We start from the raw sequence: 15,180 nt of genomic DNA, 5'->3' as shown, positions 1-15,180 counted from the left end.
TGTGAGGAAGAAAACAAAACCGACTGTGTGGACTAACAAAAGGTCAGTGAAATTTCAAATGGCAAGCAAATATCAAACACGAATCAATAAAGATTTCCTTCAATGTGTAGTGCTGTTATTATTTACATCGTCGGGATGGTTTTAAGCGTGGGTTTGGTGGCTGGCCCTGTCCGTGTCCCCGAGTTGGACTTCCCGGCTGCTCGAGGTCCTGCCGGGCCAGCTGTGCGGCTGACGCGCCCAGTGTTTGCTTGCGCTTGGAGACGGGCGAGCATCGCACGCAACCAACCTGCCCTTTCCTTACCCAGTTTCAATGTCACAGGGAGTTTTGCTATTTAAAAAACCAGAAAACGTAAAGTGAACACTAGCCAGATTGCAAATAATCCTTCCAAGTAGTTAGTGATGTAGATGAAGAAACCTCATGTTTTACTAACCAGAAGGCAGAACTAAATTAATAAATAATTAACTGAATTACAGGCTAGGGGAAGCAATGAAAAGAACCAGGAATTGCAGGAAGGTCTCGGTAGCTGCAGCCTGTGGAGAACGGCTCTTCAAGCGAGAGTTCGCGGAGGCCTGGCCTGTTCCTCACAGGAAGGGACCCACGTTGTGGTGGGCGCCATCGCATGCTGCGAGGCTGCCGCGTAGGGAGCGCGTGCGACACGGCCTCCACCGGGGCAGACGTCTTTTCCTTGCACATGCGACAGCGTCTGCTAATTTCGATTCTTCGGGTTGAGCTCGAGGGTCTCTTGACCACAGGGTTAGGCCCCAAGGAAGGTGGTCTGAAGAAAAATGGTTCCGTTGCTGCCAACGGGGAGAGCGAGGTGTCGGCGGCCAGTGTAGCGAGGTAGAGGGGCGTGGGTCTGACTGACGAGAAGCGCAGGAGGAGCAGCGCGTCCGCCAGGTCCCTCGGTGGAGGCCGGAGCACCGGTACCGCAGGTGGGACCCGCCTCAGCCGGGTTATTCGTGCTCGGTGCGCTCCAGTCAGACGCCGCCGCTCGCATTCCACGGCAGGAGCGCGGCCGACCCGCGGCCGTTTGCCGGGTGCTCTCCCGGGCCCGGAGCCGTTTGGCCCCTCGGAGAGTGCCGCCGCTCGGGCGGGTCCTCCGTCCGCTCTGGCTAGCGCCGCCAGGTAGGGCGGAGGCGTGGGGCTCCCCGCCTTCCCCTAAAAAGGATCGGGAATGCTCCCGCCGGCGCGGGCCCGCCAAGGCACGGACGGGGTTCGAACCCGTGATCTTCGGTTTACGAGACCGACGCCTTACCACTTGGCCACCGCGCCTGCGTTAACGCACCCTCCCGACGCCCTCCTATCGCTGGCGCCACTCCCGCGCTGCCTGCCGCCCTCGCCAGCCGCGCGCCAGCGGCGGGCGGCCGCCTCCGCCACGCCCCCGCGGTCCGCCGCGCGCGCCTGCGCCTGCGCCGCCACCTGGCGTCCGTTAGGCGGCCCGGCGCGGGGGGGGGGGCGCTGCGCGCGGCTGTTCCCTCAGGCGCGGCGGGCGCGGCAGCGGGTTGCCCCTCGGTAGGTGTTTGCGGAGGAGGAGGCGGTAGTTGTGGGAGGGGGCCGAGGGAAGTCCCTCTCTCCGTGGGAGCGGCGAGGAGCTGTCCCGTCCGTCCGTGGAGGCTTCCGCAAGGGCAGCGCCCTCTCCCCGCCTCGGCCCCGGCGAGGCGTCGGGGCCCCGGGACTCTCCCGCCTGTGAGGGCGGCCGGGCCGGGCCGACGGAGGGGTGTTCCTCGGGGAGGTGTGTGGTTTTGTGGTGCCGCAAGCGGCGGGCACGCAGCTGCGCTGCGGCGGGCGTTTTCTTCACCGAAAGGTGGCACTCGCTGCGTTCAGAGCAGTAAACGCGTTGGAAGCGATGTAGTCTTCCTCAGACCAGAAAGAGCAGCTTCGAGAGGGGGAAGAAAAGCGGGAATAAAACTTTCTTCCTCGGAGAAAGAAGCAGAAATGCAAAACGTTGGGATAATTAAATGGTAAATGTTAAATTAAAATCACTAAGTGCCTGCTACGTTCCCTATAAAAACTTAGTGTTGTGAAATGCTGAAAAGGTGTTGAAATACATACATCGGTCTCCTAGATATTTACAAGTGTGACCTGAAAATGAAACTTTTAGTTTTCGTCTACTGTTCATTATGGAGATCCCTTTGAATTCCATGTGAAACTTTTGCTGGACACCCAAGTTATATTCTGTCTTCCTGGATGAAAGGAGTTTTGTTTATTGACCTGTGGATGGTACTGATCCCAGCTATTATCAGTCTCTCTCTCTCTTTTTTTCTTTTTCTTTTGATGGAAGAAGTATGTAAACATGTTAACAGAGGTACCTTTGTAAAGGTTGAGATCAGAGTTACTAATTTGGTGGTGCTGTAATGCAGGTGTGTTAATATATCTATATCCTTTTGGGATGTTCTTTGAACTGTCATCAGGAAAACTCATGCCTGTTGGCTTGACTGTACGAACAAATTTAAGTTCTTTAAAAGTTGCCATTTGTCAGCTTCTCTGTGATAGCTCTATGTATGCGTGCCTGCCTGTGTTTCACCAGAGCAATTCGAATTAGGTTCACTTGCAGTGAAAGGTGTCTGATCTAAATTACCTTACTGGATAGTCAGCCTATGTTAAGTGTGTTTGCTACTAACCCTGGCATAGCTGTCCCAAAGGTGATTCGTTCTGGTTTTCCAGCCCTTAGGGGCATAGCTGATGGCCTGGCAAACCTGAACACTTGCTGGATGCAGCAAGTCGTGTTCATTGCTAGCTTCAAAGGACATGCCCTCATCTAGACTATGGAAAGCTGGGAAGCCAGAATAGTACTGTTGTATTCTGCTTTTGTCTTGATCGTTGTGGTCACTGCAGCACTTCAAAAGTGTGATGATGCATAGGAGTGGAAACTGCCTAACTCAACTCTCACACCCATAAATTTTATAAGGAGTGACCTCAGAGGGCCAGTTATCTTAGCTGACTGAAGAAGAGTTACTCTTAGTATTACCAAGCTGGCAGTAGGAAGGAGCTAGATTTTAATAAATCATGCTTGACTGATGTGCTTCCATTTCTGGCCCACTAGCTTATTACAAAATATGCTCTTTTATGTGCCATACTTGGTAGTTGTAACTTGTCATCACAGTTCCTGTGCAGTTCATGTCTGTGTTTGTTTTATTCATGTTTTTGTATCTTTATAAGCTGAGAAGTAATTTTGTGCTGGGAGGAAGCAGAGGGGACTATTTGAATTATGTGTAGAATTTGTATGAGTTGTATCTCTTCAAATGCACTACATTTTTAATAAATGTATTCGGTTGGCATCAGAAATAGTATTTAATGGTAAATCAACTTCTAATGCTAAAGTTTAACTGTATGGAGAAATTGAAAGTTCAGTTTGAAATTGTAGAGGTCTTCTGAATAGATTAAGAGGAAATACTTGATTGGGTTTTAAAAAAGTTGCCTACTCTCTAAGCTTAACTTTCTCAACGTGTCTGGAAAAAATGTTACTGTATCTGTCTTAACAAAGTGCTGTTTAATGGTGAGCTGATTTATCAAAATGATAATTTTATAACTAAAAAATATAATTTTGATTTTAAAATATGTAATTGCCTGTGGTGTCTTGATGTCTGGATACTTTTGTTTGGAAGTGTCTTTTCTGCTGGTTGTTAACCCTTGGTTCGAGCTCCATGTGAAAGCCTTTATTCTTTATGGTGAATCCTCCTTATGCAGTGTTCTCTTCTGACAAAATCTTTTTTTAAAACACTATGTGACTTTCCTAAAGAAAAGTCTTCTAAAGACTCCAATGCTGAAAAGTTGTCAGAGATTTTGTTGGAAGGAGAAAATAATCACCAGGTTTTTTTCTTCCTTCCCTAAGCCTCACTCTTATGAGATGGAGGTGCTGCTTTAGGAGAGGGCTTTGATGTCTGGTTTAATGTACAAAACTAGGCCTTTCTACAAATCTCCCCGACTGTTTTGAGGAGATACAGGGGAACACTCATATTTATGCAGAATTTGTGCAACTCTGTAACTGAGTTTATAAAGACTTGCTGTGCGGCAGCTGGACTGCTTCTCAGTTATCAATTACTTGAGCTTAGACTTTGTCCTAGCTTTGTGAAGGAATGTTTCTGTTCACTATTTTAACTTTTAATCAACAGCTTGTCTGATGCAGTGTTACAGTAGAGTGGCCCTGCAGTCCTTGTTCTGCAGAGAAGACTGGAGACTCATCTTCAGGTAATATTTTATGTGAAGGGAAATATTTCTTAAAGTTACTCTATAAATTTATGGATAAACACTTAAAGGAAAAAAGAAACAGCTATTGTGTCTCAGATGCTCTAATTTGTTACTTTGATTCTCTTTTAGGAAGGTCTCGGTGGGGTTGTAGACTATAGTATGGGGTGTGGGGAAGTCTGTGTGACTTTGCTATCAAAGAAACATCTCTGACTTGAGACAGTACAAATATTCTAAGAAATATATCACTCTAGCAACATTTGTGTAACACACAACAAGCTAATAGGCGAGAGTATGTAGTATTTAATATTGTACAGAGTAAAGAGAAATGTAATGATAGCCATTTATAGAACATGGTTTAATATATTCAGGTTTTATTGAAAACGAGGGTTTAGCTTGCGTAAGAAGTTCATTCAGCATAATCTCAAGCTTCATCAGTCCTTCTTGTCTTGGTGTTTACATCATAATGCTAACATGAATACAGTTTGGGGGGAAGGTTATGTGTTTGTATTTCTTGGTCTTTGTAAAACAATAAAACCCCCAAATTGCCAGTTGGCACCAAAACAAGTGCTTTATCTCTGATATATTCTAAATATAAATTCTGTAATGCACAAATGCATAGTCAAAAAGTGCTGCACTTGTTTTACAATATTTATGTTTGGTGTGTGCTATCTGAAAGTAAGTTTGTGGCATATACAGCCTACAAACTTTTAGAATGGTTAAATTTCATAAAGAAAAGGTATTTTATTCAATTTACAGGGCATATTAGTAAGTTTCAATTTGTTCAATTTTATAGGTTTTGTAATATTTGGCCAAGTTCTGAAGTCATCAGTGTAGAACAGACGTTAATAAGGAAGCGGTGGGTGATCTAGTATGGGGACTGCCTCCACAAGAGGAGGTATAATAGTAAATATTTAAATGAAGCAGCTTCATCATGAAAAGAAGCTTGTGCATGTTGAACAGCTTATAGCTCATTCTCCTGAAGAAATGCATAGAGGTGTTCTGGAACACAAGCTGAGCAGAATACCAAATGCAAATACGCAATCCCACAATCCGGAACATCTGGAAAAGCTTGGAAGAATTTAGGAGTGTCATGAATGAAAGTAGGTGCAATCTTTTCTACATCAGAAATAATTTTCTAATCCTTTCTTTGCCATATTATAGTTCTGAAATATCCATTAATCACTCACAGAATAGCCTTTATTCTTTGTACTTTTTTTTTTTACAGATTATTTTTTATTGTGAACAGGTAGCTCCTATTCAGAAAAAATATGATACAAACACTATTTCCTTTCTTGTTAAATTCAAGACTAGTACTGTAAAGTATAAAGAAGAATTGCAGTATTCTGTAGTTGATAAGAATGTGCATATAAACTCACTTGGGGATTATTTCTGTATTGTGACAATGTAACTCAATTAGGAACAGAAGTCTGTATTGCAAGGTGAAATACACCCAGCAATCTGCAATGGTAGTTTAATAGTTTTTGACTTCACTCTGAGAAGCCTTAAAGGTTCATTTGCATAAGTGAACAAAATGTTGCATTTGACTCACAAATGAGTTTAAACTATCTGGGGAATAATCAGGAGCTTGCCTGATCACACAGGCACAACTTTCTAAGAGATATATCTATGTGGCCTGATCTGAGCAGCTCAGTGGAACCCTTCCACCAGTTTGCTCCAGGTCAGTGACATGAGAGGTTCACACGCCTTTCTGGAATGCCTCATTTATGCTGTTTTTTGAGTTGCCCTTTTTCCCTCCCTGAAAAAAATCTCACTTGGAGTGAGGAAGGAACTAGGTTTTTCCCTCTTCCTTTTTTACCCTGGCACTGTAAGTCATAACAATATTAGAGCCCCCCCATCTCCCTTGCTGTTGCTTTTATACATGCAGGTTGTTCTCCTCTCCACAAGCTAGTGGTGTGGACTAATCCACGAGATTATCCTTAGAGAATTTTGCTAGAGACATGACTGTGGTTGACAAAAATACATACTAGAATACTACATTTTCCCAAGTCTTACCACAGCATCTTGATCAATTTTTCTTCTTTGATGGGGATGGATTTAAACTAGTGCTTGTTCAGTGAGCTCTTTAGTACCCCTGGGCAGTCACACGTGGTCAGTGCATGCATTATGTAACTTTAAAGTCCTCTTCTGTGCTGGACTTTAGAAGACTTTTTAAATAAGGCGTTTTGCTCTTGTGAAAAAGAACAGGGAATGTCCAAAATTACTTAATACATCTTTGCAGGTATTAGTACACTGTCAGAGCTGTTTAGGTTTGTGCAATTAACACATGGTTACTCTCTGGGTAGTGTAGGAAAAGCACGCCCTTCCAAGTTGTTCATACCTTCTAAAAAGTACTATGGCAGGATAGGTATTCTTGGAAGCTTTGGTTTTTAACATTGGGCTGAGCCAAAGAAACAGTCATTTTTCAATGAACTAGTTAAGAGATGAGTGGTGGGGGATGAACCCCAGCAACTACACATCATGAAAATTCGGTGACAAATGACAAAATAAGGACTGTACGTCTTATGAGTTATATAAAAAGCTCATTGATTACAATTGTTTTAATTTTTATGAAGGCACTTCATTTAAAATATATTGAAGAGTATCACTTATATTTTACTTGTGTGTTATGTAAGATAGTTACACTTGTGCATACGTTAGGATTTTTTTTTTTAAAAAAAAAGGACAAAAGTACTGAAAAGTCAGGGTTCTTACCTTACCTTTTCTTGAGAAAAGAATAAAAAACAGGAAAGGAATTAAGATAATAGTATTGCTGGGGGCGGGGGAGAGGGGGAAGTCCAAACCTAAACTTTTAGAGTTCAGGAAATCTCTATTCTTACAGATTTTGGCTCTGATTTTGAAGACAAACCATCATTCCTTTGGACTTTGTCTAAGTGCAGGTTTCATTCTTACTCCTTTTTTTTGAGAAAGGTACTTAGAACATAGGCCAAATGTCAATTCTGACTCATAAGAGTCAGAATTTTTGTTGATTAATGGTATTTTCCACTTTTAAGTAGTAAGCATGGACAAATGAACACAGTTTTCCTTTTTTATTTGAGACACTTAGCAAAAATGCTGAAATATCAAACATTTCCTCAGTAGCTACAATATTGCCACTATGTACAAAATATTTGATAAATGTAGTACACATATAAAAATACAGTATGCATTACATATATACAGTACAATGTGCAAAACATATGGCATTCAAACATATGGAATTGATTTTAGGGGTGCAAACAGCAAATACAAAGGCATCATGGTTTCTTATAGAAAGGCAATACATAAACTGACGCCCTGATTGCCATAATTTGCATTTAGTAAAGTAGTGCTTAAATGAAGAGGGCCCTAGGGACAGATGTCCGTCTTCTTCTTTTCACAAAATGAGATGCTAAGACGTAATTATGACTATGAAAATAAGAAGAGAAACACCTACTAGGGTTAGCGTTATTTCTACTGCAAGCAGTACTGTGAAGAAAAATCCTATCTGGAAAAAAGCCTGTGCTATTACTTAATACAAATTTCTCAAACAACAAAAACAAATCTGTACTGTTAAACATCAAAAACAGCTTTGAAAATATCTACATCCTTGATTTTAAAAAAGTATGGATAATACTTTTGGGGATTTAATTTCCTATGCTTCAAAATATGAAGTGCCTCCTTTGGCAAAATAAATGGCAATGCTTTGGTTCCTATTTAAATTTTTATACTATTATAATTTATTTTAGGCTGTCTTTTGAATATCTGAGCTGTGTTTTTTATAAAAATAGCATGATTATATAGTTATTAACCATTCCCTGCTTTTTATTGAGAATTTGCTCTCATAGCTAGAATGGCTTTTTTGGCTAGATTTCTACAAATACATGTATGCACTTTTAACTTAAAAAGTCTTTATATTCAGTATTAGACACTACAGAATGATGTAGGTGTCTCTTTTTTGCACTTTGTTCCTAGCAAACTGGTATAAAAGGAATACTTGAGATTACTTCAGGTTTTAATGAATGGTCTTTATTGGCCATGTATATATACTATGTGCAACTCCATTCCACATATCCCACATAAAACCCCATCTCTAGTATCGTCTAGAAGTTATCAAAAGGCAATTTAATAGACCACAGTATAGTTTCAACAGCACATTTACTAGAGATAAGTGGAAGAAATTTTTTTTCCAGTTTTAATAGAATTTGCTTTAAGTTTATAATACACAGAAGATGCCATCCAAATAATAATTGTTTACATCGGTGAGCTTTAGTGTGTTTGATTACATAATGCCCTTCCAGTTAAATGTATTCTACGATTGCATTTTCTCTGTCTTGAAAACAGTTCAGCAGCTTATGCTTGGTTTCCAATTGTGGTGCCTACACTTTTCAGGCATCTGAAAGTTTGAGATTATGTAACATAAAAGCTGAATATTGAAACTTCCATTTTGATCACCTGCTTCCTTGAACATAACTCCTGGTGGTGAATTTAACCTTGGAAAGAAATTGCAGTATTAAGTAGTGATGATTTCTAAAAGCTGTGGCCTCAGCTTTTTGAAGGTCTGATTTTAAAAGCCCACACTGCTGGATTAGACACTAAATCTCTGTAGAGATCAACTGCCATAAATTAATTTTATTCTCAGAGAGAATTGCTAAATTTATGACAATGATTTCTTAACTATTTTAATGTTAAACAACATTTTGCCTGTAAACTTACTTGCCTTAACTAATGCTGAATGGCACTAAAAAAAGTGCATAACAAATACCATTTCTGTATTAAAAGCATGATGTGACTCCTCTTGATTAACATTAGCCTTGTAAAATGTATGTCTGAGCTCTGTGTCTATAAGTGTAAACACCAACGTTCGATTTTCACACTGATAAAATGGTATTCCTAATTACTTTGAAGGATCTACTAACACCACATTTGATGGGAAGTGTTCTGTTAGTATATTGCAGGCATTAAATGGCAGATTTAGTGCCAGTACATTCCTTTGCAAGTCTTCTCTTAATGAGAAATCTTCAGTTCTGTACAGTCAAACTGCACAGTCATGATTAAATTTAAGATGTATTGTATTTGTGTTACAAAAATTGTCATGTAAAACATGCACACACAGAAGTCTAAGTAAAATCTATTTCTGCCATAACAGGCATATATAACTATGGCAAATATATCACATTTCAGAACAAAGTCTAAAACAAACCATTAATACACAATTCTGAAATGTACAAAAAAGTAATCACACGTTCCCTACACTAGAATATTTGTACTTCAAAACCTAAAATGATCCCATAATTTTTTTAATAGTTTTTTTTTTTTTCCAAATAGACTTTTAGAGTAGAAAGCTATACTGTACTGACAACAACACATCTCACCTGTTTGGGTTTATTTCTGCACATAGATTCCTATGGATTAGTTAATATTCTACACTGTCAATAAGGATAGTTTTGTAGCAAGATGACTTTGCCAGTTTAAAGCTCTATTTACATGCACATCAAAAATGACAGTACAGTTGCTCTAGGTTACTTTGTCCTCTAAAAATTAATTTACTTGCCTCGTACTTAATCAGAAGGCAGGGTCAGGAAGGGGTAACATGTGTGGTATGATGTCTGGTGTATCACACGTAATAAATTGACAGTACTGCAGAACACTAAATTTCATTCAAAGTTGTTCCTATCAGACCAAGAGTCCTTAATTCTTATTCTCGTAACAGCTGAGGGCACTTAGTATCTCAGAGTATTAGCTCCCAAGATAATATGATGAAAAGGAATGCAAAAAGTTGAATGTATTTGTTCAGTGTTATTGAAGATTCCTATACCATCAAAATTTAAGGCAGACAGTCCACGTGCAATATTGTACTCAAGTACTGTAGGCACAGCAAGAAGGAATACCGAAATAGGTCTTTCAACTTCATCTTTCGTTGTGAAAAATCTCCATAGATTGTTTTTCTGTACTTTAATCTTAAAGTAAATCCTGGCCTGTAAAACTATTGAAGAAATACAATGATTTAAAGTGCTGGTAACTGATATGATGCAAACATATGATGCCAGTTTAAACCTTGAATCAGTGATGTAATCCACTATTTTATCTGAAGCCATTATTAATAAACCATACTGCATTTGCAGTTAATTCCACAACATTTTCTGACAAAAGTATTTTGTTTGATGTTAACATGATTGTGTTGTTTTTCTGTTTTTTTTAAATGTGATACAGGTTGATAAATAGTTAACAGCTACTTTCTGTTTTCATTATTTCTTTGATACTCTTTGATATATGTCATTAGTCTAAAAAGTAATCAAAAGCTTCAGGGCATTTTTTCATTAGCTCCTACAAAACTTTATTTTTGAAGGCTGGTGGTGAGGAAGAAATTCTGCAATGAGATCAGTTTTCAGACTAGAAAACGTATCAAGCTTCCATTGTTCAGGAAATAGGGGACTGTTTCTTTTTATCTTAATTTAGGAATTCCCTAATAGGAAATAATTCCAATTTTAAGTTTGATGATCAGCCTACATCATGTATGGCAACATTTAACACCTACTACCTGAGAGACAACCATAGAACTTAAAAGTATTTTACCTCTATTTGCATTTTTTTGTTTTTTTTTCCAACTGCTATCATAATAGACTATGAAAAAAACAACTAAGGGCTTTAAAAAAAATAATATTTTCATGTGCTGTGCTTTGAGGTAAGAGCTTAATTTTTGCTATTATCTGTTTCAGATATGACATAGCCTTCTTATCACAAACCAGTACATCCTGATACTGCTATTTAGGATTCTCACTGAGCAGCTTCTCCGTTTAGCTTCCCTGATGTTATGTAGTGGTAGACAAAGCTGTTCAATAGATAAAGTATTCATTAAGAAATGATGGTTGTCCTGTCAGTACTGTCCCCTGCAACTTGGTCTGATCCTACAAACATCTTTTATTGAGGGCATTGGGACTATTCCTGCATAGATGCTTGCAGGATCGTAGTGCAGAACAGCATTAATTAAACTTTTCTACTTCCTCAAACTGTTGTAATATGCTGAGATACTGGATTCAATGATCTGTAACAAATATCCTCAAACACAGAGTAAATTAGGATATTTATTATTTCCACTATAGTAATCTTGTTTGAAGACCACTGTTCCCTTCTGTTCACAAAAATAAGCTATACAAAGTTAAAAGAGTATACAAATAACTGTCTGATATACACATTAAAACCTAGCTATTAAATGCAGAGCATTACTATAGAAAATTCAGTGTTCTCAATATTACCTGGCATAGCTATGGTGGATTTCTTGCAGTTACACTTAATATCCCTTTGGATGCAGTTAAATTCTTCCCTCATGATTAAAGAATGGGGGAAGAGTTTTAAAAACCACAAAACCAAAATATAAAAACAACTTGAACAAATTAAGAGACTAGATACATGAAATTTCACTGAACCAGCCAGTGCTTCTACTTGCCTTTGCTCTCACAATTCATTTGGAACCTGGCTCAGGCTATCCACAGGAACAATGAAGTGCAGTGATACCTCACCCTCCCCCAAACATTTGCTCACTGTGTCAATACAGACAGTTGAAATCTCACTTTTTCTTCTCTAAGTTTAGCCATGTTGTGTTGCTCATTTAAGCATTACAAAGTCAGAGACATAACTTCTTTCTTAAATATTTGTGATGTGTTTACCTTGGGGTACTTCTAATCAGTAACTACAATCATCCTTTCCTGACTTGTGAAATACAGCTTTCAGAGGGCCCTAATCTGCATTACTGATAGGAGCATAAAGTAATTCACTGTTGTAAACTTGAAAATCAATTCGGAATTAGCTTCAAGCATTTGTTCTTCCAAACATTACTGTCTTAATTTATCTTAACTGCAATCAGAATGATATAATAATGGACCTCTGCTGTGAAGAGACTTGCAGGTCGTGTTCTCATTGGCTATAGCTTAATCCCAGTGCAACTGTAGATCTTGTGGATCTAGAAAGTCAGTGGAAAACACGCTGGGGGCAGTAGAACTGAGAGGAGTGAGTCCAGATGAGGAGCTGGGCATTGTAATGTCTAGCCATTCCATATTGTCCAAATTTGTATCAGGAAGGTCAAGAGACAGACAAGAATTATTTGTGGTAAACTGTGAGTCAGATGTTTCCATGGGTGAATGAGAGTGATCTAAAATGCTGGAGTGATTAAGCAGATCATTCTGGAGGTCTTCAATTAAAGAAAATGACTCTCTGTCCTCGTTACTGCTTGTCAGTTGAGGAATTTCATTACCTGACGGTAAAGTTCCATCCAAGAGGGCTTCAAGTTGGTTTTCCAAACTTATAGACAAGCTGGTTGTTGGTTCTAAAGACACAGGAGGAGGGGCCATTTGGATTTGTGGTGGTGGGCGGGATATCACTGTATTCACTGGCATTGTAGTGATGTTGGCTGTTACTGGTCTCATTTTAGAAATGGGAGATGGTTCCTCCTTTATTGGAAGGGAAATCTCTGTAATAAAAAAAAAAAACAAACACACTATTGAATTCAGAAAAGATAATGACATATGTCCTCAGGCTTACAACTTCCACCCTTTTCTTGCCCACTTTGGGATGCATCCACAGTGAACTCAATGACTAAGTCATTCTGCTGTTCTGATAATACTAACACTACATACATTAGACTATGTCAGTACTCTATCAACAACAAAGTATTTTAAAACAAGTTCCAGAGTTCTGCTTTCAATAATACTTCAGCCAGTTAGAATATTTATATTGATGAAAAAAGGAACAATGTTCTAGATGTTAGCTTTGCCTCCTTCATGGTTATAGTTCTTCTGACTAATTAGAATAATTATGGAACCAACATGTCTCCTCATTTGGAGAAAAGCACCTGAACCAATTTTCAGTTCCATCTCTGTTTAGCGCTGTGTCTGCCTTTATGAAGTAGAGTCCAAGAGATCAACTGATGTGATGAGGATGCATTTATTACTGATTCTAGAATCTAAAACTACTCTTCTGTCAAGAAGTTCCATATAAGATAGTGGCAGTAACCATAACAGCGAATAAAGCGAAGTAAGTTCCAGTTAATTCTTATATGCTAATGGAGTCCAATAATAAGATTAGACAGACCAGAATATGCAAAGAAATACTCTAGCACAGGTGATGTTTCTGCCAGCAAAAATACACCTGACAATATGTTTTGCACCAGTTTTCCAAGCAAAAACCACATCCTTAAAACCTGTAAGAGCATCTATTAAAATGATTGCTTAGTAAAAGCAAAGCATTACTAAACAGACCCTCTCACTCTATTGAAGTACATTAATAAACTAAACATTTTCAGTGTAGAACTCGCTTATATAAGTACAAGAGCACCGAATGCTTTACTTTGTTTTTCATAAAGATGATCAGGAAACATTTGCTTTCTTATTGCAACTTAGCAAATATGGAGCAGTTGTTGCCTTTAAGATCCAATAGGTTTAGTAATGTAACACTCAAAGCAAAATATTTAAGTAAGCACACGAATGTTTCCTCCATCCTCTGTTCCAGAGGTAGAACTTCTTCAAACTACCCATGCAATATTTTAATAAAAGCACTGAAAGCATTTTTTAATTTAGCATGAGTTGTTCAGTGCACAGGTCACTTAACTCATGTTTGTCACTGTCTACTCCATTTTCTTCAGCTGACACTGCAATTTGCTTTGAAAAAGGAAAAATACTTTAATGTTTAGAATATCACTAAAATCTTCTAATAGCCTGCAATCAGTCACTTCTGTCCTGGCATTCACTGCCATCAAGATCCTTGTATGACAGTAGTACAAAACATTAAGTTAATTGAATTGCTTGGCACCAAGAACATTTCCCAGTATTGTAATGGCTTCTTAGTCTACAAAGCCTAATTATGCCTGAAAGCCTCCTTCTTTTACTGCAAAGCTACTTTGTATATTACTTGAGTTATTTCAGTTCCTTTCTGATAGTTCCCTTATTTTAACTGACATAGAAAGTTGTTATTCATTAATGTCTCTATGTGGTTCATACACACTTTTTCCAGTAACGTATCTTTGATGTTTAGAGTTGATAATATATGGTTATATTTAATGAAATTTTAGTATCAACATGCTTTAACTCTTACTTTATTCTATTTTTTGTATAATTTCAATATACACTGTATGAACTTGCTCAACTTTTCCTATTTTGATGAAATAAGTCTGTGCTAACCTAAAGTGTTATTTTAATTGTTTGAATGCTGTATGGATTATTGCAAAGGTCTGCCTGGGCTAATTTAGAAGCAGACAAGTTCTACAGTAGGTTGACTGTATGTGTTTTGGTAAATGTTTTCTTTAATAAATAATTATTGCAAACTTTCAGAAATATTAGTTTAATTCAGGCTGGATAGCTTCTACCTCCTCTCCCTGGAAGAATTCTTTCCTTTCATTCCTTTAATTATAGCACTGACTTTTTAGTATCAGGTTTTAAATCTCTACATCACACAGATGCCAATTATCTTACCTCCGCTCTTGATGAGAATATCAAAAAGATCATCCATCTGCTGACTGTGCACACTGGAAATCTGTAGTGCATGAGAAAAGGGTTATTCTTTTAAGATGTAGTATTTTTTCCTAAGCTGACTGATCCTAGCTTCTCTCTGTAGTACATAAGTACTAACCTATGATCAAGACTAAAATTCTTCATGTGAAACTGTCAATCTAGAAAACAGAGAAATAGTTTGGAGAGACACTTGTAATCCCTGTGGTCAGTTTCAGTACAAAGGAATAGGGAAAAAATCTGAAATGCAAGACAAAGATTTCATGAATGCAACCTAGAAGAGATGTGCAGAAAACTAGGGATAAGAAGGAGAATTACTAACCCTGTTTTGTACCAGGCCAAGTATCTGGAATAACTGCAGGACTTTGCGGGCTGCACCCTGAACTGCTTTCTCTCAGACATACCCTGCGAAAGCCATCATGTAAGATGCATTTTGTTAGGTATGGGTTTGTGTTTTTTTTTTTTCAATTTGTAGATTCATGTTCTTTTCTTTTTTAACGGGGCGGGGGAGCTTTC

At 38.8% G+C, this 15,180-nt stretch overlaps 1 protein-coding gene, 1 long non-coding RNA gene and 1 other non-coding gene across 6 annotated transcripts in view; 1 reads left to right on the top strand and 2 right to left on the bottom strand.

Annotated features, from left to right (window-relative positions):
- Positions 1-1,201: 1,201 nt before the first annotated feature.
- On the bottom strand, positions 1,202-1,273 carry TRNAT-CGU (transfer RNA threonine (anticodon CGU)). Its single transcript has one exon. It is a non-coding gene; the product is annotated as a tRNA-Thr (tRNA).
- A 246-nt stretch (positions 1,274-1,519) lies between these two features.
- Positions 1,520-15,180, top strand: part of LOC142045300 (uncharacterized) — a 33,330-nt gene continuing 19,669 nt past the window's right edge. For both annotated transcript variants that reach the window (XR_012654559.1, XR_012654558.1), the window contains exons 1-3: positions 1,520-1,962; positions 4,114-4,189; positions 4,983-5,289. This is a non-coding gene — a long non-coding RNA (uncharacterized LOC142045300). The remainder of the gene's footprint in view (positions 1,963-4,113; positions 4,190-4,982; positions 5,290-15,180) is intronic.
- The window catches only part of MRTFB (myocardin related transcription factor B), an 84,928-nt gene continuing 76,969 nt past the window's right edge, over positions 7,222-15,180 (bottom strand). For all 3 annotated transcript variants that reach the window (XM_075058627.1, XM_075058630.1, XM_075058628.1), the window contains 2 exons: positions 14,629-14,689; positions 7,222-12,632 (listed from right to left, as the gene is read on the bottom strand). In XM_075058627.1, the coding sequence (XP_074914728.1) occupies positions 12,094-12,632; positions 14,629-14,689 (600 nt within the window). In that variant the 3' untranslated portion in view covers positions 7,222-12,093. The remainder of the gene's footprint in view (positions 12,633-14,628; positions 14,690-15,180) is intronic.

This window comes from Buteo buteo, chromosome 27 (assembly GCF_964188355.1).
Source record: "Buteo buteo chromosome 27, bButBut1.hap1.1, whole genome shotgun sequence".
Taxonomy (NCBI): Eukaryota; Metazoa; Chordata; class Aves; order Accipitriformes; family Accipitridae; genus Buteo; species Buteo buteo.
The sequence above is the reverse complement of the archived record's forward strand: the minus strand, read 5'-3'. Positions and strand labels throughout refer to the sequence as shown.